This window comes from Podarcis tiliguerta (genome assembly GCF_965153285.1).
Source record: "Podarcis tiliguerta genome assembly, chromosome: 7".
Classification (NCBI taxonomy): domain Eukaryota; kingdom Metazoa; phylum Chordata; class Lepidosauria; order Squamata; family Lacertidae; genus Podarcis; species Podarcis tiliguerta.
In genome coordinates, this window is record NC_139540.1 from 83,872,399 (window position 1) to 83,898,174 (window position 25,776).

General features: G+C 48.7%; 1 protein-coding gene across 4 annotated transcripts in view; it reads left to right on the forward strand.

The window, feature by feature from the left end:
- The first annotated feature begins 437 nt into the window (after positions 1-437).
- The window catches only part of ARAP3 (ArfGAP with RhoGAP domain, ankyrin repeat and PH domain 3), a 38,515-nt gene continuing 13,176 nt past the window's right edge, over positions 438-25,776 (forward strand). Inside the window, exons 1-21 of one of the 4 annotated variants that reach the window (XM_083448530.1) lie at positions 438-810; positions 5,915-6,994; positions 10,044-10,099; positions 10,812-10,882; positions 11,855-11,931; positions 12,709-12,960; positions 13,820-13,889; positions 14,268-14,388; positions 15,796-15,983; positions 16,856-16,962; positions 18,060-18,259; positions 19,412-19,497; positions 20,106-20,288; positions 20,540-20,693; positions 21,157-21,288; positions 21,388-21,541; positions 21,993-22,095; positions 22,629-22,827; positions 23,037-23,100; positions 24,693-24,856; positions 25,262-25,474. In XM_083448530.1, coding sequence (XP_083304656.1) covers positions 5,958-6,994; positions 10,044-10,099; positions 10,812-10,882; positions 11,855-11,931; positions 12,709-12,960; positions 13,820-13,889; positions 14,268-14,388; positions 15,796-15,983; positions 16,856-16,962; positions 18,060-18,259; positions 19,412-19,497; positions 20,106-20,288; positions 20,540-20,693; positions 21,157-21,288; positions 21,388-21,541; positions 21,993-22,095; positions 22,629-22,827; positions 23,037-23,100; positions 24,693-24,856; positions 25,262-25,474 — 3,631 coding nt within the window. In that variant the 5' untranslated portion in view covers positions 438-810; positions 5,915-5,957. Of the gene's footprint in view, positions 811-2,874; positions 3,055-5,914; positions 6,995-10,043; positions 10,100-10,811; positions 10,883-11,786; positions 11,932-12,708; positions 12,961-13,819; positions 13,890-14,267; positions 14,389-15,795; positions 15,984-16,855; positions 16,963-18,059; positions 18,260-19,411; positions 19,498-20,105; positions 20,289-20,539; positions 20,694-21,156; positions 21,289-21,387; positions 21,542-21,992; positions 22,096-22,628; positions 22,828-23,036; positions 23,101-24,692; positions 24,857-25,261; positions 25,475-25,776 lie in introns of those variants that run through there. The other 3 variants (XM_083448532.1, XM_083448529.1, XM_083448531.1) reach the window with 3 other exon arrangements.

Here is a 25,776-nt window from a genome sequence, read left to right on the forward strand (position 1 = left end):
CATGCCAATATCGCATGCACACTTATCACTGGTGTGCTAACTCTACATAGGAATGGGCTGACTTGCAGGTTACTCCTCCAATCCAGTCCGTACGGGGCAGCTACGTGGGGGGCAAGCCTGAGAGTGACCCCTCCGGCAGAATTCAAGCCCGTGCCCTGAATTGTCAGCCTTTGTTATTATCATTATTAAACGTAACTCACTACTTTATTATTATTTTTTAAGGCATTTTTTCTTCTTCGGCCCAATTCCTCCCTAGACCGCCGGGCTCCAAGGGCCGGGGATCCCTGAGCAGGGCGAGCGGCTCCCTGCCCACCCGCGCACGACCCCTTTCTTCCGTCGCTGCCGGCAGAGCTGCCCCTGGTTCGCCCCAATCCCGGCCACGAATGCCGGCTTCTCCCGCAGCCGCTCCGGCCACCAGGGCAGCGAAAGCGGAGGTTCGCGGGGCGGGCCGAGCGCGGGGCCAGAGCAGGGCCAGGGAGGGTTCCGTCCGGCCCGCGAGTTGCACAGCCCCGAGGAGGCAGGCGGAGGCGCCGCTGCTGCGCTGCGCGGAGAGGGCGATCCTGCCGGCGACGGGCCTGCAGGGGCAGGTGAAGGCGGGCGCCACGGAAGGAGGGAGGGAGCCTTGGCTCCCGGCCAGTCCTGACCCGGCGCGGGGCGCGAGATTCAACTCCTGGTGCGGACACGGGGACTTCGGAAGCGGCGCTGCGCCACTGGCCCATCTCGCCCAGCGCTGCCCACACTGGCTGGCAGCGGCTCTGCAGGGTTTCCCTGCCCCGCAGTGAGACGCTAACTTTTCTTTTAGCCAAAGAGGTAAGCGTAGGGGGGACGGGGACCAATGTTATTTCAAATTCACACGTTCTTTCTGGCTGACTGCTGGGTTTAGATTACCTGAAGCCGCTAAAGACAGTTTCCAGGGAGCGAGTCCTCGGAGTTATTTCCAAGGAAGCCAACATCGATGGCACTGCTAGCAATGAACCCGTATGCAGTGTACACATTCACCAGCCCAGTTGTAAACTTGGCAGCCGGCTGATTAAAAACCTTTGCGGTGACCTTTTTGTTAATCGAATAGAATCTACTGACTGCAGAGTTTTGATTTAAGTTAAGTGCGGAATGAATACAGTGCGGATTGTGATGACTTGAGACCCTGCTGCTCCCTGGATTCCCCAACCCCCTCACTTGGGTGCAGTGAAGTACACCATGTTGTCTCCTCCTCCTTACTCCTTGGAACAACTGGGCAGTGACGTAGCGTGGGTTGTCAGCACCCGGGGCAAGGCAAGTAATTTGCACCCCCTAACCCGTGGATTTGCGCCCCCTAACCAATGGATTTGCGCCCCTAACCCTAACCCCCAGATGTTGCGCCCAGTGCGGCTGGCCCCCCCTGCACCCCCCACGCTACGCCACTGCAACTGGGCACTCAGCTTTTCCTGTCATCTTTGTTTAGACTTAGTTATGTTTGAGAGGACTCAAACCTTTTGCCTCTTGACTGCAGCAAACCCTGTTTCCTCACATTTCCTTATATACAGACTTGCACACAATGGTGTGTGCTGACTCACATGACAGCACACCTGTATAATACCTGGTGTGAAGGATCAGGCACAGTTCTTACTAAGGTCGTAAACCTGTGTCTTGGCTCCGCTGCAGCAAATTGCAGGTGGACTTAAATGATCAAATACTTTCTCCATACAAAGCATGTACTTTTTAAGTCAATGTTTTTTGTACTTTTTATTGATGGTTTTTTGTGCTATATGCTGGCCGGTTAAATGAGGTGAGGGTAGCCAAAAACTCAAACTCTCAGTTTGAGTTTTCCCTGCATGCAAAGACAGGCTCCTGAGGATTGTGTGGTGGGATCAAGAATGAGTCCAACGGTCAAGAAGGTGGTTTCTGCATTTTCTGTAGGCAGTGGGGTCCAAACTTTTTTCCCAAAGAGGGCCAGATTTGATGAAGTGAAGGGCTGTGAGGGCTGACCAAAGGGCCAACCACAATTGTTGACCCTTTTTTTAGGATTGAGGTTGTTGAGGGTTTTTTGGATTTAACTCAAGAAATAAGCTGCCACAGGGCCCGGATTAAATCAACCGGCAGGCCCCCGAAACGGACTTTGGACATGCCTGCCGTAGAGGGAAGTGAAGGGCAGATGGAGCCCATCAACCTGCAAAGGTAGCCCATCTAGGAGAGGGAAACCTCTGATCCCAAATCTCAGCTGCCGTGCAGGACATATTTGGGAGAATAAAAGGCTAAACCATACACAAATCTGGAGTGAGGTCCCTAAGACAGCTGGTTGGCATCTTGGATGCCTCCATCTGGCAACTCCTACAGCCAAGCTGGTACCAAATGTCTTGGTCTGCTTTCCTATGGACCACATCAGCAAGGCCAAAAGTGTGGTCTTGTCATCTGGGCAGCCCACTTCACTTCTGCAATGCAGTGGTTTGACTTCACCTCTGGAGGCACACTCCACTGTCTCATCAAGGCAGATGGATGCTGACAACAACAAAAATCTCTGTGCATCGAAAATGAGCCTGTCAGTGGCTAATATCCTTCTCTCTGACATCCAGTTTTCTATGTACAGGGAATTTAACATATACAAAATAAAACATTTGGTCAGCTGAGACCCCACCTCACCCACATGCGCAGGCACTCACACAATATGAAGCAGTGCAGCTCAGTCACAGGTTTACCACCTCCAGACTGGTACATCTGGAGAAGTACATGCACACATTTCATGCCAAGTAGAATGCACAAGCTGCCTGCATGCACAGGGCCATTAGCATATGCACAAATATACACTCTTAGTGCATGGCTGAAGTAATTCCTGTTTGGGGGCGGGTTGGAGAGAGCAACAGGAAGGAAGCCTGCACTGAACAATGGGAGGAAATGGGACAACTGGGGGGGGGGGCGAGGCTCAGCGAGCGCAAAGTGGTGTAATGTGCAGCAGCTAGATTCACGGAGAAAACATTCAGCCTGGGATGCTTTACAAGCAAGACTCCTAAGGATACCTTATAGCCTTCCTGTGGCACCAGCCGCTGCACCCACGATGAGTGAAGAGGGGGGTGAGAACAGGTAAGCCATTGCCGGAATTACAGTAGTTTAATCCAGAGGAGTATCAGACTAATTCCCGTTTCTGTAGCAGTTGCGAAAACTTTCCTAACTGGGGATGGGAGTGAGTCAGGAAAGCTGCCAAAGGCACATTGTGGAGCCGATACACAGCCATGGCTAAGAGACTACCAGAAGCTCCCAGCTTCAGATCTTGCACGTACCATGAATGTGCTGGGTAGCTCTAAGCTAGCAGCTCTGCCTCAGCCCCCATCACCCGCAGCCTCCCAGATGTAATGGAAGAAAAGCTCCTTGAAAGGGAAGTGCCAGGTATATAGGCCAAGTATTTTCGATATACATAATGTTGGGGAGAAATACAAGTTCTGATTAATTCTTTTAAATCATTTCATTTATTTCATAGTCCTTTTATTTATTTCTTGAACACGAAGTGATTTGCACCCAACCAAGTGATACGGCCACATCCCTGAGAATGGCTGTGAGCAGGAGACAGACTGTGGTCCCTCCAGCAGCTGCTGCCATTCTTACAAAGTAGAACATGGTCTGGTTCAGTAAGACATTTGTGTTTCTTAAGCAAAAGAGCGTACCTGGGATCATTTAATGCAGATTAGGTACAGATCACAAGTATGCATCCTTTCTTTGAAAATTAAGCACTTGTTGATGGAATCTTTCCTATTCCAAGATTTTTTTGTACAGTGCCCAGAAAGCATTTGCTATTGGGCACCTAATTTAGGAATGAAAATACCTGAGTAAATTCAGTCTGTTTTTTAAAATGCTTAAATAAGACCATCTCTCTTTTTAGAACATGGGGGTTCTCTTGCTTGATTAGATCAAGATCCAAATAATCCAGCATTCTGTTTCCAACAGTGGCCAGTGAGAATCCTCCAGGAAGCTCACAAACAAGGCATGAAGGTGGCATAGACGCTCTTTGTCCCATCCCCCCTGTCCCCCACCACCACTGCCGGCCCCCAGGACCTGGTATTCAAGGGTACACTGTTTCTGAACTTATAAGTTCCATTTAGACATCATAATAGCTAATCACAGTTGACAGACCTACCCTCCATGAATTGGCCCAAACTTTTTAAAAGGTTTCTAAATTAGGGTAGAACTACATACAGCTGCTGGTTGCTTTTCCAAAAGAAATGCAGGTTTTCGAGTGGGATTTGGTGGGAGGGAGATGGCATTTAACTCTTTTCTACCCACCATATCTCTGCTCCGCATCTCTTTCTCTCTTCCATAAGAAGAGTCCTAGATCAAACTAAAGGGCTATCTAGTCCAGGATTCTATCCTCACAATGTCCTGGTGCCTATGGGGAGGCCCACATGCAGGAAGTACATGCAACAAAACTCTCCTGCTCATGGTCTCCTGCAACTGGTTTTCAGAGGTATACCACCTCCAATCCTGACAGCAATATAACACACACACAGAGAGAGAGAGAGAGAGAGCGCACACCACAAGCCACTTTGCCTTTTGCAGTGTTTGAAACATGTTTGGAGATGCTGTCTCAAAGGTTTGGGATGAGGGTGGGGATGAAAAACCTGGTATAATAGTGGCATATAACATTTTAGAAATGAATATGGGACGCAGGGGGAGCAGCTGGGGATGGTTTTGTGCAGAAAAAAAATGTGAGTGGAGCAATAGGCATCCCACCCCCCACTGCTTCAGCCACTTCTCCACTCCGAGTCTTCTCTTCCCACAGCTTCCCTCCTAGGGAAAAGCAGCTGTTGTGCTTTCGTTGCACCCCTTTGCATGTAACATTTGGTTAGGATCTGACTGGTTAGGATCCCCTATTGGTGCGTCTTGTGGTCTGAGGCATCTGCCCTTCCAGAATAAGTCATGGCAAAGCTCCCATATTCCACCTTCTACAAAGCACCATGATGTGAAACTGAATTAAACAACTAAGGGAAATCAAATGAACACAAGACTTGGGAGTCAGGGAAATAAGTAAGAAATATATTATTTTACTTCATTTTGCAAGAACGATGATTAATCAGGAGTGTGGATTGCCCAGGAGTGAGACTTGCCAGTTCTGGATTTAGACTGAATTTTTCTAAAGACCAGCACGCACAAAGGAAAGTCTTTGGTCTCCATCTATTTGGAGAAACCAGAGAGATTTCTGAGCCGATAGCAGGAAGGGCTTCTGCAAAACAGGGGGGTGGGGGGACCCTCCCATCCTGAGTCTGCCTAGCAGGCTGGATGCTGTATTAGTTGCTGGCAGGCGGGCTGTGTGAAGGAGGTCCTTGCTGTGTGTGACTCACAGTTTGGTGACCTCTCTCATGCCCTCAGCCAGCAGTCAGGCAGATTACAGCAGTGCCTTTCCAGTCACAAACCCCTCCCCATATTGGTCACCCCGGCAGAATCTCACTCCAGCCGCAATCCAGTTGTTTCACTCTCGGATGCGCCTGCACCTTCCCGCACAGAGGACAGGGTTCTGGAGACAGCACAAGAGCAAGCAAGGGCTGACTTCTCAGGACCCACAGAGACTGCATATCAGCCCAATGTCAGGACTCTGTGCAGAGCCAAGTTTTGTGTGACAGAAGTCTGTCAGCCCCATCTTCCTGAGAAAGTGGGTGGGGGATTCCATGTGAGACCATTACTGTTCTCTGGGAGCTTTTGCCTAGCATGAAAAGTATGAGCACCAAGGAAGCCAGGCTACAGGAAGGACAATTTTATGCTGCTGAATTAATCTCAAGGTATATGAACTCCTGAGCCTTTTCATCTGCACAAATTGGACACAATGATGGGGGTTCATGAGGCAAGCCAAGGATTCCCATACACTTAGCTCCTCTCCGTTCCTCCCAGTTCCAGTAGAGATGTTCTGCTGCTTTTCTGTGCCAGGTTTTTAATTGCTTTCTTTCCTTTCCCTCAGGTGGTAGGCTGAAAAAAGCTCTTTCCTCCCTTGCCAAGGGGACATGCACCAGCAGTGCTCTGTGGACTCTGACATTGCAGACTGGCTGGCCCTCATCCATCTGGAGAGATACTGGGATACCTTCAAGAAACATGGATATGGCTCTGTGAAAGATGTGATCTCTCTCAGTAAGGAGGACCTGCAGAAGCTTGGCATCACCGCTACTGGGCACCGCAAAAGGATTCTGAATTTAGTGCAGCAAACTCGACTGCTTGTGAGGGACAGAAGTGGGCACATGGCAGGAGATGCTCGTTACAGATCTGGCAAGTGTGTAGATTCTCTGGATGGGACTAAGGCGGCAGAGAAGAATGAAGTGGGCACAAAGAAAGACATCTTGGTGGAAACTATTCCCAGCCTTGGGGTTGATCTTGACTCTGAAGACAACAGTCAGCATCCACGGTTGAACAAGGAACTGACGCCTCCTGTGACCAAGCCAGTGCCCAAACCCAGGACGTTGTTTCCTCGCGCGCACCAAGCAGCCAAGCCAGAGAAAGTCTCATTGGCACAAAAACCTGCGCCTGTCTGCAATCCCACGTCTTGCTCTGAACAACCTCTAAGAACGTTTATTATTCTGGAGGGATTTGATCCAGGGGAAAGTACCACGGATGCTGAGAGGCTTGAGATCAGTCCAAAGCACCAGGTAGGGCCAGGAGACAAAGTCCAAGGGGTCACCCTGCCACCTCAGAGTAGACCAAGGGAGGGCCACTTGGAATATGCTCTGCAGTGTTTTGCTCCTGAGAGCGGCATGAGTGGGGCGGTCAGGAGTGTGCATGAACTCACCTCCTCATCCACCTTCAAGAGCCAGCCTGAGGACACCGTCAGTCCAACGGAGTCGAGGCCAACTGCCGGCCAAGTGCAGAAAGAGCCCTTGCTGCTTCCTTCTGCCCTCACCAAGTCAGCCTCCCCAGAGGAGCAGAAAGAGTCTGTGTCAGATGTCACCGTGCTCTCGCCAGTGAAAAGCATGGAGGCGAAGGAAACTGTGAGGAGTCAGCCTTCTGACCTGGTCAAGCAAAATGGGACTGTGACCGTGGAGAATGCCAAGTGAGTATTTATGCCTCTCCTAGCAGTGCTTTTTCAGGAAACCAACAGAAAGGCCTCAGGTAAAATAGGAATGGGGTCATTTGGTTGTGGCAGGTAAAGGTAAAGGTACCCCTCCCCCTTACGGGCCAGTCTTGACAGACTCTAGGGTTGTGCGCTCATCTCACTCAAGAGGCCGGGGGCCAGCGCTCTCCGGAGACACTTCCGGGTCACGTGGCCAGCATGACATCGCTGCTCTGGCGAGCCAGAGCCGCACACGGAAACGCCGTTTACCTTCCCGCTAGTAAGCGGTCCCTATTTATCCACTTGCACCCGAGAGTGCTTTCAAACTGCTAGGTTGGCAGGCGCTGGGACCGAACAACGGGAGCGCACCCCGCCGCGGGGATTCGAACCGCCGACCTCTTGATCGGCAAGCCCTAGGCACTGAGGCTTTAACCCACAGCACCACCCGCGCCCCTTTGGTTGTGGCAGTTGCAGATAATTAGTTCTGCACCCCAGTCCTTTGGAGTTGGTGGCTGGATCCCTGTTGGACCTTGCAGCCAGCCAGCCAGCCTGCCTGCCTTAAGTGATGCACAAGGCTAGGGCGTATGTGGGCTGGAACAAAGGCCTTTTCATGGCTCTCAGAATGCATTTGTGCATTCCTGAGGAACAGCGTCCCACAATTGCACTACCTAGTATGCCAAGGGAAGCTGGTCCCATATAGCCCTCGTGTTGGGTGATAGGATGGCATGGAACCTAGGCTAATTCGCATCCTGAAAAGAAAAACACGGACCTTTTGCTCCACAGTCAGTTTGAGGCATGCCAGGGCAGCTCTAGGGATCAGGGTCAGGTGGGGATGTTACAAATGAGTCCTTTAAGAGGTGCGGTGAGTTTTAGAGTTTTAGGGGTTTACTTGCAAGCTCACACTGCCGGGCTTCATAGTTCTCATGAATGTGGTTGCCAGGCCTGGTTCAGTGGTGCTGATGCTTGAGGACAGCTTCACTCCTAAAAATCTAAAATGAAACCCTACTACACTGTCAGCCAGTTCCAGGCAAAGTCTTAAATAAAGTTAATACATGAAATGAGAAAGAGGTCAAACTTAACAGTGACCATGACAAATCCAGAATGCGGCAGCTAGACCGGTGACTGGGAATGGCTGCCAATACCATATAACACCAGTCCTGAAAGACCTACATTGGCTCCCTGTATGTTTCCGAGCACAATTCAAAGTGTTGGTGCTGACCTTGAAAGCCCTAAATGGCTTCAGCCCAGTATACCTGAAGGAGCGTCTCCACCCCCATCGTTCTGCCCAGACACTGAGGTCCAGCACCGAGGGCCTTCTGGCGGTTCCCTCACTGTGAGAAGTAAGGTTACAGGGAACCAGGCAGAGGACCCTCTCAGTAGTGACGCCTGCCCTGTGGAACGCCCTCCCATCAGATGTCAAGGAAATAAACAACTATCTGACTTTTAGAAGACAGCTGAAAGTAGCCCTGTCTAGGGAAGTTTTTAATGTTTGATGTTATATCGCTTTTATATATATATATTCTGTTGGGAGCTGCTCAGAGTGGCTGGGGAATCCCAGCCAAATGGGCGGGATATAAATAAATTATTATTATTATTACAGTGGTGCCTCGCAAGACGAAAAGAATCCGTTCCGCGAGTCTTTTCGTCTTGCGGTTTTTTCGTCTTGCGAAGCAAGCCCATTAGCAGAGTAGCGCTATTAGCGCTATTGGCAGTTTAAGGGCTAAAAACGGCTTTTTAAGGCTTAAGGGATTAGCGGTTTTGCTGCTAAAATGCTTTTAGCAGCTTAGCGCTTCAGGAAAAGGGGTTTTGGAGCGGAAAAAAACCCTCAAAATTTTTCGGCAATTTTCATCTTGCGAAGCAAGCCCATAGGGAAATTCGTCTTGCGAAGCGCCTCTGCAAACGGAAAACCCTTTCGTCTTGCGGGTTTTCCGTCTTGCGAGGCATTCGTCTTGCGGGGCACTACTGTATTATTATTATTATTATTATTATTACTATCTGCTTGGCCTCCAGACTTCCCCCTTTGACCCACTAGAATAGGCTTCCTCAACCTCGGCCCTCCAGATGTTTTTGGCGTACAACTCCCATGATCCCTAGCTAGCAGGACCAGTGGTCAGGGATGATGGGAATTGTAGTCTCAAAACATGTGGAGGGCCGAGGTTGAGGAAGCCTGCTCTAGGACATTTTGGAGAAGCTATGCTGCTCCACCTTGCACCCGGCATTATACATAAATTGGGAGCTTGAAGTGGTCTCCCGATGGTTCCTCCATCAGAGCAAGCCTCACTACCACCCGCCTGTCAGAAGACGCATGACAATAGCATGCCTTGTTCAAGGCGGGGAAAGCAGCTTCCATTACTGGTTGGTTTGGCTGCGTGTGCTTCAAAGAACAGTATTTGGAGAGAGAAGTGTTTTCATCCTCCAACTGATGCTCTTTGAAGCAGCCCTGAGCTGTCCAGCGCTAAGCAGGATAGAACACACACAAATTAGCTGGTGTGAATGGAGATCAATCCAGCCTGACTTAGGTGTGTTGAGATCCCTGCAGGGCCCTCTTACCCACCCAAACATACTCAGTTTGGCTGGGCTTTAGAATTCAAAGCACCTCACAATCAGCAATGCACTCCTAAAAAGGAGGTGAAAACCAAAGTATTATCCTTGCATTACTGCCTTCAAGGTGCTTTGAAGTTCTGACTCCGGGACTTCAAAGCACCAGACGTCATTTGTGATGTCACTTGATGGGCAGACCCATCCACCCTGTCACTTTTGTCGTGCGAGGCAAATCCTTACGAGGTTCTGGTACATGGAGCCAAAATGGTTGACACATCCCTGATATAAACGAATAAAACCACAAACTACATGGCTGGCTGTAGAGTAGAGGGAATGTTGCTGTAGAGGTAGTTGGCAAGTGTGATAGTTTTGAATATGATGCCTGGCTACTTGACTAGGTGGTAGGATGAAAATGATGAATTATCCAGGAGTGCCTGTGAGCAAAGTGCAAAGGAGATCTGTAACATGGCATCCCTCCTGGATTTATATCTCTGCTCCATTCTTGCAGGTCCTTGGGACAGCTCTGCTTAGATCATCCGCCACAGGGACTTGATAACAGATCAGGTGAGAGTGACAACAGCATCCTTTGTCCACTTAGCTATTGCTACATGGGAAGAACTAGAACCACATCAGACATAGGAGCCAATGAGGGGGATGGACACTGTGAGAGTCAATGTTTGTTTGGGTTCCATATGCTCCTAAATCTGAAAGCTGTACAGGGTCTATGCACACTTCCTAGGGGAACTGGCTGTGTTTACCCTGCATGGGCACAGGAGCCTAGGAGTTCAGAGCCCACCTGAGAAATGCTAAACACAAGGCCCAGAACAGACAAGACACAAGGGGCTCTGAATTTGTTTGGAACAGCAGCGGTGAAGAAGGAAGAATATAAATCCCCATTGTCAAAGCTGCTACATGTGTGTGTTTTGCACTGTGAGACAAATAGTAGTTGGAGGGTGGATTAAGATTGGGGGAAGGGCCCTTTTTACTCAGGGGACTCAGCTATACAGCTGCAAATAAAAACATTTTAAGTGTGTTGTAAAGTGCATTATACAAATGTGGCACTAGATGGCGTATTTTTCAAAACGTTTTTTTAAAAAAGCATTTTCACGTTTTTTAATATGTGTGTAGATTCCACCCAGGTAGAAACAAACATGTGAGATCCAAAAATCTCCTGCATCTCATCTGTTTTGGCCCTCTTGAGAGACAAGAGACCAGTGAGGGCTTTTCTTTCTGCCACTTCAACCCTCCTGACATTTCAGCTTTTGTTTTCCCACAGGACCTGTTGAGGACTCCATCAGTCCCTACTGCGAGAGCATGTTTGGGCAATGGTGGCCGGCCCAGGAGCAGGTGAGAAGATATGCAAATATGGAGTAAGGGGCAAGGAGTGTGAAAGCCAATGAGAATGCTTTGCATTGATTCCTGCTCAGGCTCAGTTCTGCTAATTCAGGAGTCCACCTTATCCCTTATACACCCAGTAGATCACAGGAGAGTTTCTCCTGAAAGTTCCAGAGATCTCAGAAGCCCACTCCACAGTAACTCCGAGCGGGGCTTTTAGTGTGGCTGCCTCTGTCCTGTGGAACAGCATTCCTGTTGTGATGCAACAGGCACCCATGAGCTGCACTTTTGAGAAGCAGTTGAATACATTTTTGTTCTAACAGGTTATCTCAGCTGGACAAATGGGCCACAAGGTTTTAGTCTCATTTAAAATGTATTTGCTGCTTTGTTTTGAACTGTTTTTAATTATCCTACGTGTAAATTGCCTTGAGATGGTGGCTTAGAATATGATTAATAACAAGCACAACAACATCAGCCATGATCGAAGCAGCTGCTCATTACACCTCAGAAGTGCTTAGGGGGATGCCAGAGGCCTAGTATGGCACCCCACTTTCTTTGTTCACCCCCACTTTTCTGAGCAATGAGATGCTCCAGGCACACAGCACTTAACCGGGATTTGGTTTCCCATGGAAGGACATTCTCTGGAGGCTCCCAAAGTTCTGTAATAATGGAGCTTACGTCCAAAAGCACATAAGGTCTAGCATAGCTGGAGGCACAGCTTAGCACTCCTGACAGACAGCCAAAGGTGGCCAATACCTTCCTGCCCTGATTGTGAGCTTTCTCAAGGCGTCTGGGTAGCCACTGCTGGAAACTTAAAACTAGGTTAGATTGGTCTTTTGATCTGATCCAACCTGGCAGCTTGGTGTGCATCAATTTGTACACAGGGCATAGAGTTCTGGAGCTTGTCTTTCAGCAGGCAAAGAAAAGAAAAGGAAACAAGAACTACCTTTGTCTCCTAAACATTCTAAGAGAATCTTCTTCCAGGCTGCAGGATCCCTTGAGTGGCAGGAATATGAAGAGTTGCCAGAATGTGCACCAAACCAGGGAGAAGAAAGGCCCGTGTAAGTGGTTTTAGCTGCTATTCTTTCCCTACTTCTCAACTCTTTTTCACCAGTGTTAAAAATAAGCCGAAAGGGGAGCAGGGACACACTGGGAAATATCTCAGAATATGGCATCTCATTGGTGTAGTCTGCAAAGAAGTTCACCAGACTAGACAGTGCAGAGTAAGTATGGGCATGGGCTTCCACCAGGTGATGATCTGGTGTAGCACTACTAGTGGTTGCCCATCTTTCACGTGAAGCAGAGAGGGACTCACAGGACCGGCCATCACTCAGGGCTTGTCCACACTTCCGCTTGTCCTGTGCCTAGAAAGCAAGGCTCTGGGCAGTTTTTTGCTTGACCCGCACTTTCTAGGTACGAGAGTGGTTTTCCCCTTGCCCCCCTCCTTTCCCAGGGAAAACTTGCTCTTTACCTTTGAATTGGAACAAATGGCAATCTGCAGAATATCTGATTTCCATTTGCTCCAGTTGAGCGCTAAAGAATGGTTTTCCCCAGGGGGAAGCAGTGGGACCAAAGGAAGTGTGCATAAGCCCTAACTGTACTCTAACTCCCCCTCTGCTTGTCAGTTTCAGTGAGGAGAGCAGGACAGAGGAATGGGGCTGGCAGGGGCTGGTGTTCCTGTTTCCTGGTCTTCTGTCTTCATTGCTCCTCTAAAGGGCATTTTGAAAGGAACAGGATTGCCCTTCTTGCTACCAGCTGCTGTGGGAGAGAACGGAATTGGTTCTTTAGCTGAAGGGCTGTCCATGCTTCAAGAAACAGATCTGACGTCTTTCTTTCAGGAGCAGAAATACCAAGATAGAAGAAAAGAGCCAGTCCATGCAGCCAGTCCGCATTGGCCAGAATGAGACCAAGGGATACTCTTCAGTGGAGGCTCTGTGGGCCAAAGGCTCCCCATTCAGACTCTCTGACCACCTGTATCCTGATGAGACTTCAGAGGACCTAACCATCTCTCCCTATGCCAGCTATACCTCGCTGTCAGAGCGCTCGGTCACTGTGCTCAACGGCTGGCTGGACAAGCTGTCTCCACAGGGGTAAGTGGCAAGGGAAAGGGGCCAAGTTAAAACCTGTGCGGAAACAGGCTCTTTGCTCACTTGCAATCATTTATTTGCCTCTTTCCCAATAAACTGCCTAGAGCAGTGCACACAATTTAAGCATCAGAAATCACGCAAGCTGAAGTAACTACAAACACAAAAACAATAATTACATCTCTGCCAGAAAACTGATAGTTCTGTTTTGGTAAAGAGAAAGGTCCTGGAGAGGAAGAAGAAATGCTGAGATTTATACACACCCAGAAATGAAGGGCAAGAGGTCCTTCTCTAAGCCCTGATGTGTGAGAGCAGGCTGCATCACTCTGTGAAGGAAATACACTCTGCACATGTGCAGAGTATTTAATCAGTAAACAGATCGACTTAGTCTTTGGTGGATCGATCAGCAAGGGCAATTTTTAATGAAGTGCCAATTAGGAACGTAACTTGTTTTGGGGTATTTGAAGCTTTTGTTGTTGTTGTTCTTACTCTTTCTCTGATTCTGTACTCCAAATTGCATTGAAGATGACCATGGGGGGGTGTCACATGTGTTTCCAAGCAACATGGCTTTAGGTGTTCAGATTATCTCTGAAAGGCACATATATTGAGGTTTTGGTAATAAGCACATTTATTGAACAGCTGAAAGGCATACAATTAGTCCATTAAACAACCTTTACTCTTCAGCCTTAGCTGAGAGGCTTTCTGCTCAAGAGCTGAAATCTTTTTGCACTAAGCAATTAAAATCAGTGCTAGGACTGAGCCCTGCTGGTACCAGAGTGAGGCCTTTCTTAAGCTCTATCAGTGCAGAGAGGTGCCCCTGATAAAGGGCCCTGGACTCAGCCAGCTCTCGTTTTATTCCCATCAGGAACTACGTCTTCCAGCGGCGCTTTGTCAGATTTGACGGGAAAAGTCTCATGTATTTCAACAATGAAAAGGTGGGACCAGAAGAAGAGAAACTCTGGCTGCTTAATGCTGCACATTTGGGGAGGGGGGGGGCGCTCAGGGAGACCTGAGTGGGGGACCAAAGGGAGAAGACAATGGGAGGTCCGGGCTCAGTTGAGGAAGGGTGGGCCTTTCTGTGCATGTGGAGGAGACATGGCTGTGGGAGGGGTCATTGGAAGACAACCATCCACTTAGGGCCCCAACATCCCATGCATGAGCCTTTGACCCATCTGTTTATTTTCAAGAGCCCGGTTGCCAAGCTGGTTTGTTTTGGTTTTTTTGCCTTCCGGCTGGGGAGGGAAACCCAGATCAGCATAAGATATAACTGGATTGGGGAAATGGCAACACTGAGCTCCCTTTGTCTCTTGCAGGAGCCATATCCTAAAGGTTTGGTTCCCCTCTCTGTCATTGATGTGGTGCGCTCCACCAAGGACAACAAATTCCAAGTTGTCACGAAACACAGGATCTTTGTCTTCAGAGCTGAAAGTGAGGGTGAGAAATCCCATCTTGAACCCCAGCAGAGAGCACCCACTCTCTTATTTTTATCTGTTTCAAATATTCGTATACACACACACCCTTGTGAGCCTGTTCACTGCCCACACTTTGCCCTTTTCACTTGACCTGGTTGAGAGAAGGAGGGCGGCCTGTAGCTGTAGCAAGAGCTGTCTGACAATGGAAGGGACTCCCTCAGGAGGTGGAGACACTAGTTCCTTGAAGGTTTTTAAGCAGAGGTTGGATGCTTTCCATGATTCATTCGTTCAGACCCTTGGGCTCTCACTTGCGGGGTGCCTCAGGGTTCTGTCCTCTCCCCCATGCTTTTCAACATCTACATGCAGCCCTGGGAGAGATCATCAGGGGGGTTGGGCTGGGTGTTCATCAGTATGCGGATGATACCCAGCTCTACCTCTCTTTCAAATCGGAATCAGTGGAGGCAGTGAAGGTCCTGTGTGAGTGCCTGGAGGCAGTTGGAGGATGGATGGTGGCTAACAGATTGAGGTTGAATCCTGACAAGGCAGAAGTATTGTTTTTGGGGGACAGGGGGCGGGCAGGTGTGGGGGACTCCCTGGTCCTGAATGGGATAACTGTGCCCCTGAAGAACCAGGTGCATAGCCTGGGAGTCATTTTGGACTCACAGCTGCCCATGGAGGTGCAGGTCAATTCTGTGTCCAGGGCAGCTGTCTACCAGCTCCATCTGGTACACAGGCTGAGACCCTATCTGCCCGCGGACTGTCTTGCCAGAGTGGTGCATGCTCTAGTTATCTCCCGCTTGGACTACTGCAATGCGCTCTACGTGGGGCTACCTTTGAAGGTGACCCGGAAAGTACAACTAATCCAGAATGCGGCAGCCAGACTGGTGACTGGGAGTGGCCGTTGAGACCATATTACACCAGTCCTTAAAGACCTACATTGGCTCCCAGTACATTTCCGAGCACAATTCAAAGTGTTGGTGCTGACCTTTAAAGCCCTAAACGGCCTCAGCCCAGTATACCTGAAGGAGCATCTCCACCCCCATCGTTCTGCCCGGACACTGAGGTCCAGCACTGAGGGCCTTCTGGTGGTTCCCTCACTGTGAAAAGTGAGGTTACAGGGAACCAGACAGTGGCACGCACCCTGTGGAACGCCCTCCCATCAGATGTCAAGGAAATAAACAACTATCCAACTTTTAGAAGACATCTGAAGGCAGCCCTGTTCAGGGAAGTTTTTAATGTTTGAAGTTTTATTCTGTTCTGAATGTTCTGTTGAAAGCCTCCCAGAGTGACTGGGGAAACCCAGCCAGATGGGCAGGGTAGAAATGGTTGTTGCTGCTGTTGTTGCTGCTGCTGTTGTTGTTTTTGTTTGTGCTGCTTGTGTCAGTTCCTACTGAAACTTTACTCTGGCCTTTGGCAATTGCCCCTGCAGCTCAGCGGAATGAGTGGTGTAGCGCCTTGCAGCAGAGAGTGGCTGAGCAGCGGCTGCTGTGTCCCCGGCCGTGCCTCAGTGGCACCACTCATCTCCAAAAATCTGGGCACCTGGAGCTCAAAGGCTACAAATCCAAGCTATATGTGGTGCTTGCCCTGGCTGAGATGTGGTTATACAAAAGTGAACAGGTGAGCGCCAGAGCCTTTCAGCAGTCAGAAGCCCAGTCTAGAGAGCTTTCTGAACCTCCCCCAATACATTTGAAACAGATTTTTTGGTGCTGTGCCTAACTTAGGAGTTCGGAGGAGCAACCTGGGGCCACTCTATGTTTTTTCTGCTCCTCGGACTTGATAAACTGGGGGAAGAGGTGACCTTTTGGCTTTGAGGGCTTTCCTTGGGCGGAATTGGAAGAAGGGCCCTTGCTTCTCCATTAGTAGATGTTATGTACTGAGTTGAATAGGATCCAAACTGCAGCAGTCTGATTAGTCCTAGAACAATAGGATCCAAATTGCAGCAGTCTGATTGGTCCTAGAACAATAGGATTCAGAATGCAGCAGTCTGATTGGTCCTAGAACAATGCAGCAGTCTGATTGGTTGGCAGGAACCACCCAATCATGCTCCAGATATAAGTGAATCCACAACCTGATTGGCTTACAGTAGAATTCCAGAATTAGCCAATCATGTGCAGCCCATTGTGTAAATAATGTATATAAAGCAGATACTTTGAGGGGACTTTCATTCATTCCTCCTCACCACTATGAGCTGAATAAAGAGCATGAAATCACTTTGCGACTCTGAGTATATTTCAGTAGAATAAATAATATTGTGTCTGGTAATGGGATTGGGATGATGTCAGCACTGAGGATTTAACTGAAGATTTAAAACTGTTGGAAGAACAAGTTAGCAGCCAGCATTTCTAAACAAAAGAAATGGAAGGAAACGTGTTTTGGCTACTTTTTATGGCCTTTGTTTTTGTCGGGGATAGAGCTGTAACTCTGTAATGGGAACATCACTGTGGCTATAAGCTGAAGTCTGATTATTATTGTACCAATTTCACCCACAGTTCTTTAAAATGGGCATTGCCATCTGCCTCATTGAGATGCATGGCGCCACTATCCGAGAAGCCAAAGGCCGCACCTTTGAGCTCATCACCCCATTCAAAATCTTCAGGTAAGACACATTGGCGTTACAAAGTGGGCCATCCATGTGGTGAAGAATTGCATGCTGGGTAGAACCAGCATTAAGCACTGGCAAGGCTGAGCTACTGCCAGACCAACAGCCCAGCAAGACCCACTGCTGATCCTAGAAGCTGGGCTAGTCTCTCATTTCTACATAGAGGTGCCTGGCAGTAGCAGAACAAAGAAGAGTGCAAGAGAGCTGTGCGCCCCACTGCCTCCTCCATGTATACCTTCCATTGAAAAATGGAAGATTGTCCCCAGAGAGCCCTGAAGCACCACAAGGCATTGAGCAATGACTCTTCCATGCTTCTTAGCCATTGGAGCACAAGGAAGTCTTGCTCCACCGCTGCTAGGTGCTCCACGCATGAGAAAATGGCAATTTGCCCCATAGACAACATTGCTAGGGCATCTGGGCGAGCTTTCCTTCCTTGTGACACCTGGAAGGAGCACAGCAGCCAGCCTCATGGGCTTCCCAGAGGGGGAGGTATCCTGCCTCACTTCCTCCAAGGGCATAGCCCTCTAGGAATAGGAACTTGTTGCAGAAGCTCTCTTGGCAGGGGCCTCAGGGCAAACACAAAGGTTTCCACTGAGAGCAAGGACACGTGGAAGGAAGGATAATAGCAGCAGTTTTCTTGTGCTCCAAGGAGCATGAGGGCATTGCTACTTTACTCTTTCCAGGAAAAATGAGCTTGCTGCAAAGTTTGCTGCTCCATTGCCTGGGAGGTGTAGAGTACCAGCTCCATCATGCTTCACTCCCTCCATCAGAGCCCTGGAAATTTTTGTGGCGGCTGGAGATGGAGCATGATGGAAGGTAGGCAATCCTGTGTCCAAGAGCTCCCCCAAACCTGATGCCAGCACCCCACCTGCTCAGGTATCTGAAAAGGGCAGGGTTTTGTTCTCTCATGACATGGGGAGGGTTTGAGAAAAAATGCAGAGGGACTGCAGTTTATTTAATGTCATCCTTGGCTGTGTCTGGAGCAGAAGAAGCAGCCCATTTGGGCTCTGGGTGTTGCAAGCAGAATGTTTGTGGCACTGCAGGCTATTTTCTGGGAAGACAGAATCTGCAGTGTTAGATCTGTGTTCCCTTAGTTTTGGAGCAGAGTCTGAGCGAGAGAAGAGGGAGTGGATGGAGGCCCTGCAGAACTCCATTGCTGAGACACTCTATGACTATGAGGTGGCTGAGAAGATCTGGTCCAACAAAGCCAACAGGTTCTGTGCCGACTGTCGCACCTTGAGCCCTGACTGGGCTTCCGTCAACTTGTGTGTGGTGATCTGCAAGCAGTGTGCAGGCAAGTGGATCTGTGTGTTGTTGTGCACCTTCCCCTCTGTAAGATGGTGTGGATGAGAGAGTGGATGAGGATGTCTTCGTTATGAGGATATGCAGGAGGAGAGATGGAGGAGAAGGCTGCTCCATACCTTTGGTGGCAGGCCGGGACTAGGCATTCTGGAACTGGAAGCAGTACCAAAATGTGAGCCCCACAACCTAAGCTACAACAGATTTAGTGTCTCTGACAGTGTGACTGAGGCCAGAGCAGCTTCCAATCACCCATTCAATCGAGTTTTAAGTGCTTTATACTGGAGTTAATGAGCAGCTCTGCATGAGGCTGGAGCTCAAGAGCTGTTCTCATGGCCTCACATGCAGATGCGGCTACTTTGGGCCTGGATGTGAGACTGGCCCTCTGAGATTTTATGTTGGAGGGAGGCACTGTGGGAAAGACTGGAAAAGTGGAGTTCTTTAACCTCAAAGGGCCTGTGGAGTATGTCTTGGAACATCTCTTGGATTACAACTTTGAATATGGAGCATGGGCAAACATGCTGAGATGGGATAAAGGAGCTGTTGAGAAGAAAGCCCTTTGGGACTTAATCTTTGGCACTAAAAGAAACTTGCAGACAGGACAGGGAGAAGAGTTAAGAGCCTCGGACACAAGAGCACCAGGTTGATGAACTATATTGAATTGATAGAAAAGACTGACAAAATCCGACACCAGGGAGAAGAGACGGTGGAAAAAGATTGGAAATTTTTAAAACATTATTTAGCATAATATTGTATAATTAAGGAATGTTGGGAGATGGTGGAATGAATTTATATGACTTTAGTTGAAATATGATAAGGACTTAAGATTTTAGGATTTAAGGGTTTAAGATTTAAGGTTCTTTTTTTCCTCTCTTTATTTTTAAATGTTTTTGTTTTTTCTCTAGTGGGGTGGAGGTGTTGTTTTATTTTTTTGCTTTTTTGATGTATTTTTTAATTTTTCTTTTTTCTCTCTCTCTTTTATATATATACTGTGCTTTTTCTTTTTTCTTTTCCTTCTGTAACTATAAAACTTTTAATAAATATCATTTTTTTAAAGAAAGAGAGACTGGCCCTCTGTGCCACCTGCAGCTGCATTGCATGTGTGTCATATGAAGTTTATGCTTTTATAGCCTCCCTGCTTCCACAGGTCAACACCGGAGCCTGGGCTCGAGCATTTCAAAGGTGCAGAGTCTAAAGCTGGACACAAGCATCTGGAGCAATGAGATGGTTCAGGTACTAAGCCTTTCCTTGAGGGTCCAGAAACTGGAAAAAAATAATAATGGTAGGGACTAGGTAAAGGGTAAAAGGACCCCTGACCATTAGGTCCAGTCTCAGACGACTCTGGGATTGCGGCGCTCATCTCACTTTATTGGCTGAGGGAGCTGGCGTACAGCTTCCGGGTAAGGTGACCAGCATGACTAAGCCGCTTCTGGCGAACCAGAGCAGCGCACAGAAACGCCGTTTACCTTCCCACAGGAGTGGTACCTATTTATCTGCTTGCACTTTGATGTGCTTTCAAACTGCTAGGTTGGGAGGAGCAGGGACCGAGCAACGGGAGCTCACCCCAACGTGGGGATTCAAACCGCCGACCTTCTGATTGGCAAGCCCTAGGCTCAGTGGTTTAACCCACAGCGCCACCCGCTAGTAGGGATCTACAGATCTAGAAGGGGCTAGATCTGTAAAAATGCAGAGCACAGTTGTGGAAAGGAAGGACGGACAGATCTAGTATTAACTTGAGATTCTTGACTAGCTTAAGGTGCTCTTCTTCTTTGACCCCCTCTGGGGATCTGGAGTGTGCTTTTCCTCCAAGCTGAATGTCACCCCAACCCTCTTTCTTAAAGCTATTCATCATGTTGGGGAACGAGCAAGTGAACAGGTTTTGGGCAGCGCACCTCCCACCTTCTGAGGCCTTGCACCCCGAGGCCAGTGCTGAGCAGAGGCGAGAATTCATCACTCGCAAGTACCGCTATGGGCGCTACCGCATGCCACACCCACAGTACAGCAGTCAGGAAAATATTTTGCAGGTAAGGCCATGATGTAAGTTGTTATGTATTTGGAAACCCATCCTGAGGATACGATGGAGCTATGAAGGGGCTGCAATTCCCACATGTGAATTTCAGGGCACTGCCCCACACAGGCAGGAGGTGGGAAGCCATTACTGTTATCCAGAGGGCTGTTGAGCTGCCTTTCCCAGAGATTCAGACTGCAGCATCTGAAGCTGCTGTAGCAAGTTGGCTACCTGGAGTAGCTCCACTGACCACTTTTATTTCCTCAGGCTCTGTGTGTGGCTGTGTCTGGGCCTGGACTTCTGAAGAAAATGTTGCAGTTCTTTGCAACCACCAAGGAAATTGAGGCAGGAGGTTGCGGGTTTGTTTCTAAAGCCAAGCCCTGGGGCAACAATGGGCAGGACCAGCAAGGCAACTGCCCAGGTAACCTCAGACATGTCTCTCTCTGTGTGTGTGTTTATGCAAGAGGATAAGCATTTTATCCATTTAATCGCATCACATCTTTCCCAGCGGACACTCCTAAATTTTGTTGCTATGTACTTGTTTCTTGGTATCAGCTCATAAAAAGACCGGTAAGTGTGTTTAATTTAACCATCACAACCTTCTACAAAAACATCAGTTTCCTTGCCCAAAACTACTCCTTGGAATTTGAAGCAAACAACAGGAGTATGAAAGCTGGTTTTGAGCAAAGTTTTAAATGAAATTATTTGTACAGAAGGTTTCACGTTTGTCAGCTACTGAACTTCCACTCAGTTCTGCGGAACGTGATCTTTGCACTTCCAACTTGCTTGCCTCATTCACAGAATATTCTGTAGATGTGTGCTCGATGACAATGTATGGGCATTCCTCAAACAGGATACACAAATGAATTTTGTGCATTTGATAGGCAATGTCAGTGTGGAGGAACTGAGCTCAGAAGGAGTCTACAATGAGATTACACAACCTGTGGTACACCAAGGCAACTTATACAAGGCCCCAGTTGTGACAAAAATGGCTGCCACCAAAAAGAGCAGAGAGGGTAAGTGTGAGGAAAGGGTAGGCCCCACAACCTGTGGGTCAAATGAAGGCCTTTGGCCAATGCGCTCTCTCTCTCTCTCTCTCTCTCTCTCTCATGTAGACTTTCAGAGAGTCTGGTGCTCACTGGAGAAGTTTTTCCTCTTCTATGAGACTGACAGGAGCTCCGAGCCCGTGGGGAAGATAGAAATGGCTGATGTGATTTCACTGGCTGTGAACAGAACAGATGGGGTGGTTAGTCCTATCTCCTCAGAAAGGTATGTGAGAATATGACATATTCAGCTCTTGTCCCCTTCCATCTGAAAGCTATCCCTAAAATGAATCATGACAGAAATCAGGTCACATCTGTGTGGTGTGTTGCTAGTGGTGGTGCCACACAGTTGCTCTCCCTGGCAGCCACCGGATGTTTCATGCTACTTCTTGTCATTCATGTGCTACCAGAGCCGTCGTTCCCATGGGTCTTAGTGGTTCATTGCACCAGGGTGCCGGCCTCTCAGGGGTGCCCTAGCGAGTGGGGGAGCTGTGTGGCTTTGCTGGCAGCCTCCCCTTTACCCATGACCCACAATTCTGAGATATTAAGAGCTTCATGATCTAAGCTATCCCATGCTTTATGGCCTCGTTTCTTGCCTGTTCTGGCTCTGAGTAAAAGTGTAGGAATTGCTTCCCCAGACAGCCATTCTCCATGACACTGTCATTTGCTTCAAACAGGTTCCACTTCACACTGGAGCTGTATCTGAACAGCGAGCGAGTGCAGCAGCTGGGGACTGATGGGCCAGACAGTTTGCAGTCCTGGGCCAGTGCCCTTGGCAAGGTAATGGTGTGGAGCAGTAGCATCCCATGAAAAGTGTCAAAACACTGGATTATTCATGCACCTCCGAAGCACAGCCACCACCTTCTCCTAACACAGCCAGTCAAACTATCCTTCATTAGGGCGCTCTAAGCCCAGGTCCAGAATGTGGTCTCTCTTTTGTCTACCTTTGTCCCATTTATTGTTGTTGTTGCCGTCATTCTTTATTTCAGTATTAGTCACTTGGCACTTAGGAGTCCCGAAGTGTCTCACACAGTTTTAAAAGCATAAAGCATGGCATTGGAGAAAGGGAACAATTGCTATGTGGTAGATTCCTCTGCTCTGGCTTCATGCCAGACTCATCCGCACACAGCCCTGTGCCCCATCCATCTTCCAGTGAGGCTGTATCCTTCTGACCTGACCATATACCATTCCTGTCCTCAAAGAGGAGGTTGATGGGCCAATATCCAGCTTGCATGCTCTGGCCAACCTTTACAGGGCCCGTGCATTATCCTTTTGGCTTGCCTCTCCAGGTCTGCTCTCTTATTCCTTTGCAGTGGTTCACCCCTCTCAGCTGCCACTGCCTGCTGGGCTACGAGTTCCAGAAGGTGGGCAGACTCTGCTACAAGTCAATGTTGAATCCCAATCAGTGGCTGCAAGGTTTCTTCATCCTCCAGAAATCTCATCTCTTCATCTGCCCAGGAGAAGAGGGGGCAGCTGAGGACAGCATCAACCTGCGGCAGCTTCAGGAGCTCAGTGAGTAGTCCCTGCCGTAAGAAACGAGAGAGCAGCCCAGATGCCAACACTAGCCTTTGAATGTTATAAACTTATTGCTTTTATTATTATTAGTTTTTCTGGTATGGAATGGAAGCCTCATTCAGGCTTAGCTGAAGGCATAGGGCTGCACCCTTCTGCATGGAGCTCTTCTCTGATTTCCCTATCCACTGCTTTTTTCCCCCTTGTAGGTGTTGTTCCCCTTGCTGATGATCCAGAGAAGAAAGAGATGCTGATCCTGGTGGAGATGGGGCGGTGAGATGTGTGAGGAGGAAGGGCCCTCAAGAGAGCAAAACCCAGCTTTCCTTGGGAAGATGTGGTTAGCAGCAGCAGGGACTGGCTGACAGAAACAAGACAAGAGCATGTTAGGAGTTGAGCCTGCCTTGAAAGGCAGAGTCAGTCTGCAGCATTCTCTTCCCCTTCAGCAGCTTCCTGGTGGAGAAAGCCAACTGGCTGCATTCTAGATGCAGAGTGTGCCCTCCTCCCTTCAGCCCACCCTCAGGGGTTGTTATCCTGTCTGCAGGTAGACCTTCCAGTGCTACAGAGTGATTAGAAGAGCTGACAGCAACAAGACAATCCAGAGTTTTGCCTTGGTTTTGCCCACCTTGCTTGGCTCCTATTTCAGAGCCAATGAGGAGGAAGATAGCTTGCAAAACCTCCATGGGCAAGGAAGTGCCTAAAAACTACTGATTCTGGAGCAAATGTCACCAGTAACTGGTGTCGTCAGTAAGTGATGACATGACACTTCTTGGGGAAGAAGCAGGCCCTGAGCTATGAGTCCTCACTTTCATCTTCCTCCTGCTCTTCCTACAAATCCACCACTCCTACAAAATGGAGATAGCTGACAGCCGCTGCTGATCCAGCAGCAGTTCCAGTCCAATTCAAGCTACACCTGAGCAGTGAGTGGTTCAAACACCTTCATAAGGTCAGGTAGAAGCCCTGAGGGCTTTCCCACACTGTCCAGGCATGGCCTGCACTTTAAAGTTCCATGTCCAAGTAGCCCTCCTTTTTTTGCACAGAAGTTTCCCTGTGAAAACCCGCTCTTTGAAGCTGGAGCAAACAGCAATCTGCAGAAAACTCAAATTGACATCCACTCCGATTCAGCTTTAAAGAGCGGGTTTTTGCAAGGAAAGCTCAGCCGCCCCCCCCCCAAAAAAAAAACCCATGCTCGGACATGGAGCATTAAATTGCATGACCTGTGCCTGGAAAGAGCAGGGTGAAAGGTAAGTGTGTCCCCAGAGTTCCTTGGCAACTGATACAGAGCTCACTGCCTTGGCTGTCCCCACCTCAGCATCCATGCCTGGGAATAGCTTTGCCCTTTTCACTGTTATTCTGCCAGTTTCCCTGCATCCAGCAAGCAGAGAGGAGCAAGATATAGGATATGTCTGGTTTTAAAACAACTATACTCTGCGCCAAAAAGAAGAGTTAGTGGCAAGCAGGGGAGTGGGGAGGAAACAGTGTTGAATTATTGTGCCGAAGAGGACAGTATTAAAGGAGTGTTAGTAATAAGGGGGTGGGAGTAATATCCAGAAAATAGAGGGTTGTGATGGAACCAATGAATTGGGCTTGAGTGTGGCAGGGGGGTGGGTATGTAGTTCTGAGAACAGTGGACTTGAAGGAAGAAAACCCCAAGTAAGAAAGAGTGGCGTCGTGCTGGACATGGAGAGAACTATTGCACTCATGTCCTGCCTGTGGACTTCCTTAGAGGCATCTGGTTGGCTGCTGCGAGAACAGGATGCCGGACTGAAATGGGCCTTTGGTCTCTTCTTGCACTCCTAGGTCTGGCCCAAACTCTAAGTGCCACCCTCCTCGCCTACCAGTCGCACTCATTCTGTGTTCTGTTTTAGGACATTCTGTCTTCAAGGAGCATCACGGCTGGACTTCTCCACATGGTGTGCAGCTATTCAGGCTTCAGCAGGGGGGCAAGGGAATGCTCTGCGTGACCAGCAGCTCAGCAGGAGTGGCATCCCCATCATCGTGAACAGCTGCATTGCCTTCATCACCCAGTATGGTGAGTCCCTCAGGGGCTCTTCCCATCAGCCAAAAGTCAATATTCTACTGGGAGCCAACGCATCAGTGGCCGCCCACCACCAAAAACAACATGGGGAATTTTACCTGAAAATGGTTGAAGGAAGGAGTGAAAGGGTCGTACAGTCTGCATTATCTTCTCTTTGCTGGTCTTCTACTCAATATTGCAGCATCTGTGGCTGCTTTGTGTAAAAGAAAACTGAGCATTGTGTGTAATGTGAGTCCCACTCTTGCACAGTGCATATAAATCAGTTGCAACTTTCCCTTCCCATTTCCTGCCTGGGATCTCCTTGCTGATTTTTCATATAACAACTGCAAAGACGCAGCCCTTAGGTGCCATTTTTTTCACTGGACTACCTTTCTCTCATTTCTCCTTCTCCTCCATCAGGGCTACAGCATGAAGGCATTTATCGGAAGAATGGAGCTAAGTCTCGAATCAAGACTTTGATGGAGGAGTTCCGACGGGACGCTCGAAATGTCAAACTGCGCATCAGTGACAATTTCATTGAGGATGTGACAGACGTGCTGAAGAGGTTTTTCCGGGAGCTGGAGGATCCTGTTTTCACCACATACCTGCACCCTCAGTGGAAGGAGGCGGCAGGTACCAGCCTTCCTGTGCTGCTGTTCCTTTATATGCCAGCCAGCAGCTGAAGCCTCCTTTCACTCCTCCAGTGGGACAACTTTTGGAGTTACATACAAAAAGCTTTGCTCACTGCAGGGATGCATTCGAGCCACAAAAGAAGTTGTCTTCCAGTGCCATATCCCGTGAATTCTATGATGTTAAGAAAAACAAAACTGAGAGTCTGCCTACATGTGACCCTAACAAACTGATGTGCTTTAAAAAATTAAATGCCAACTTTTTCAGGGCATGGGGTTGTCAAAATTGTAACACGCAGGGAGGAG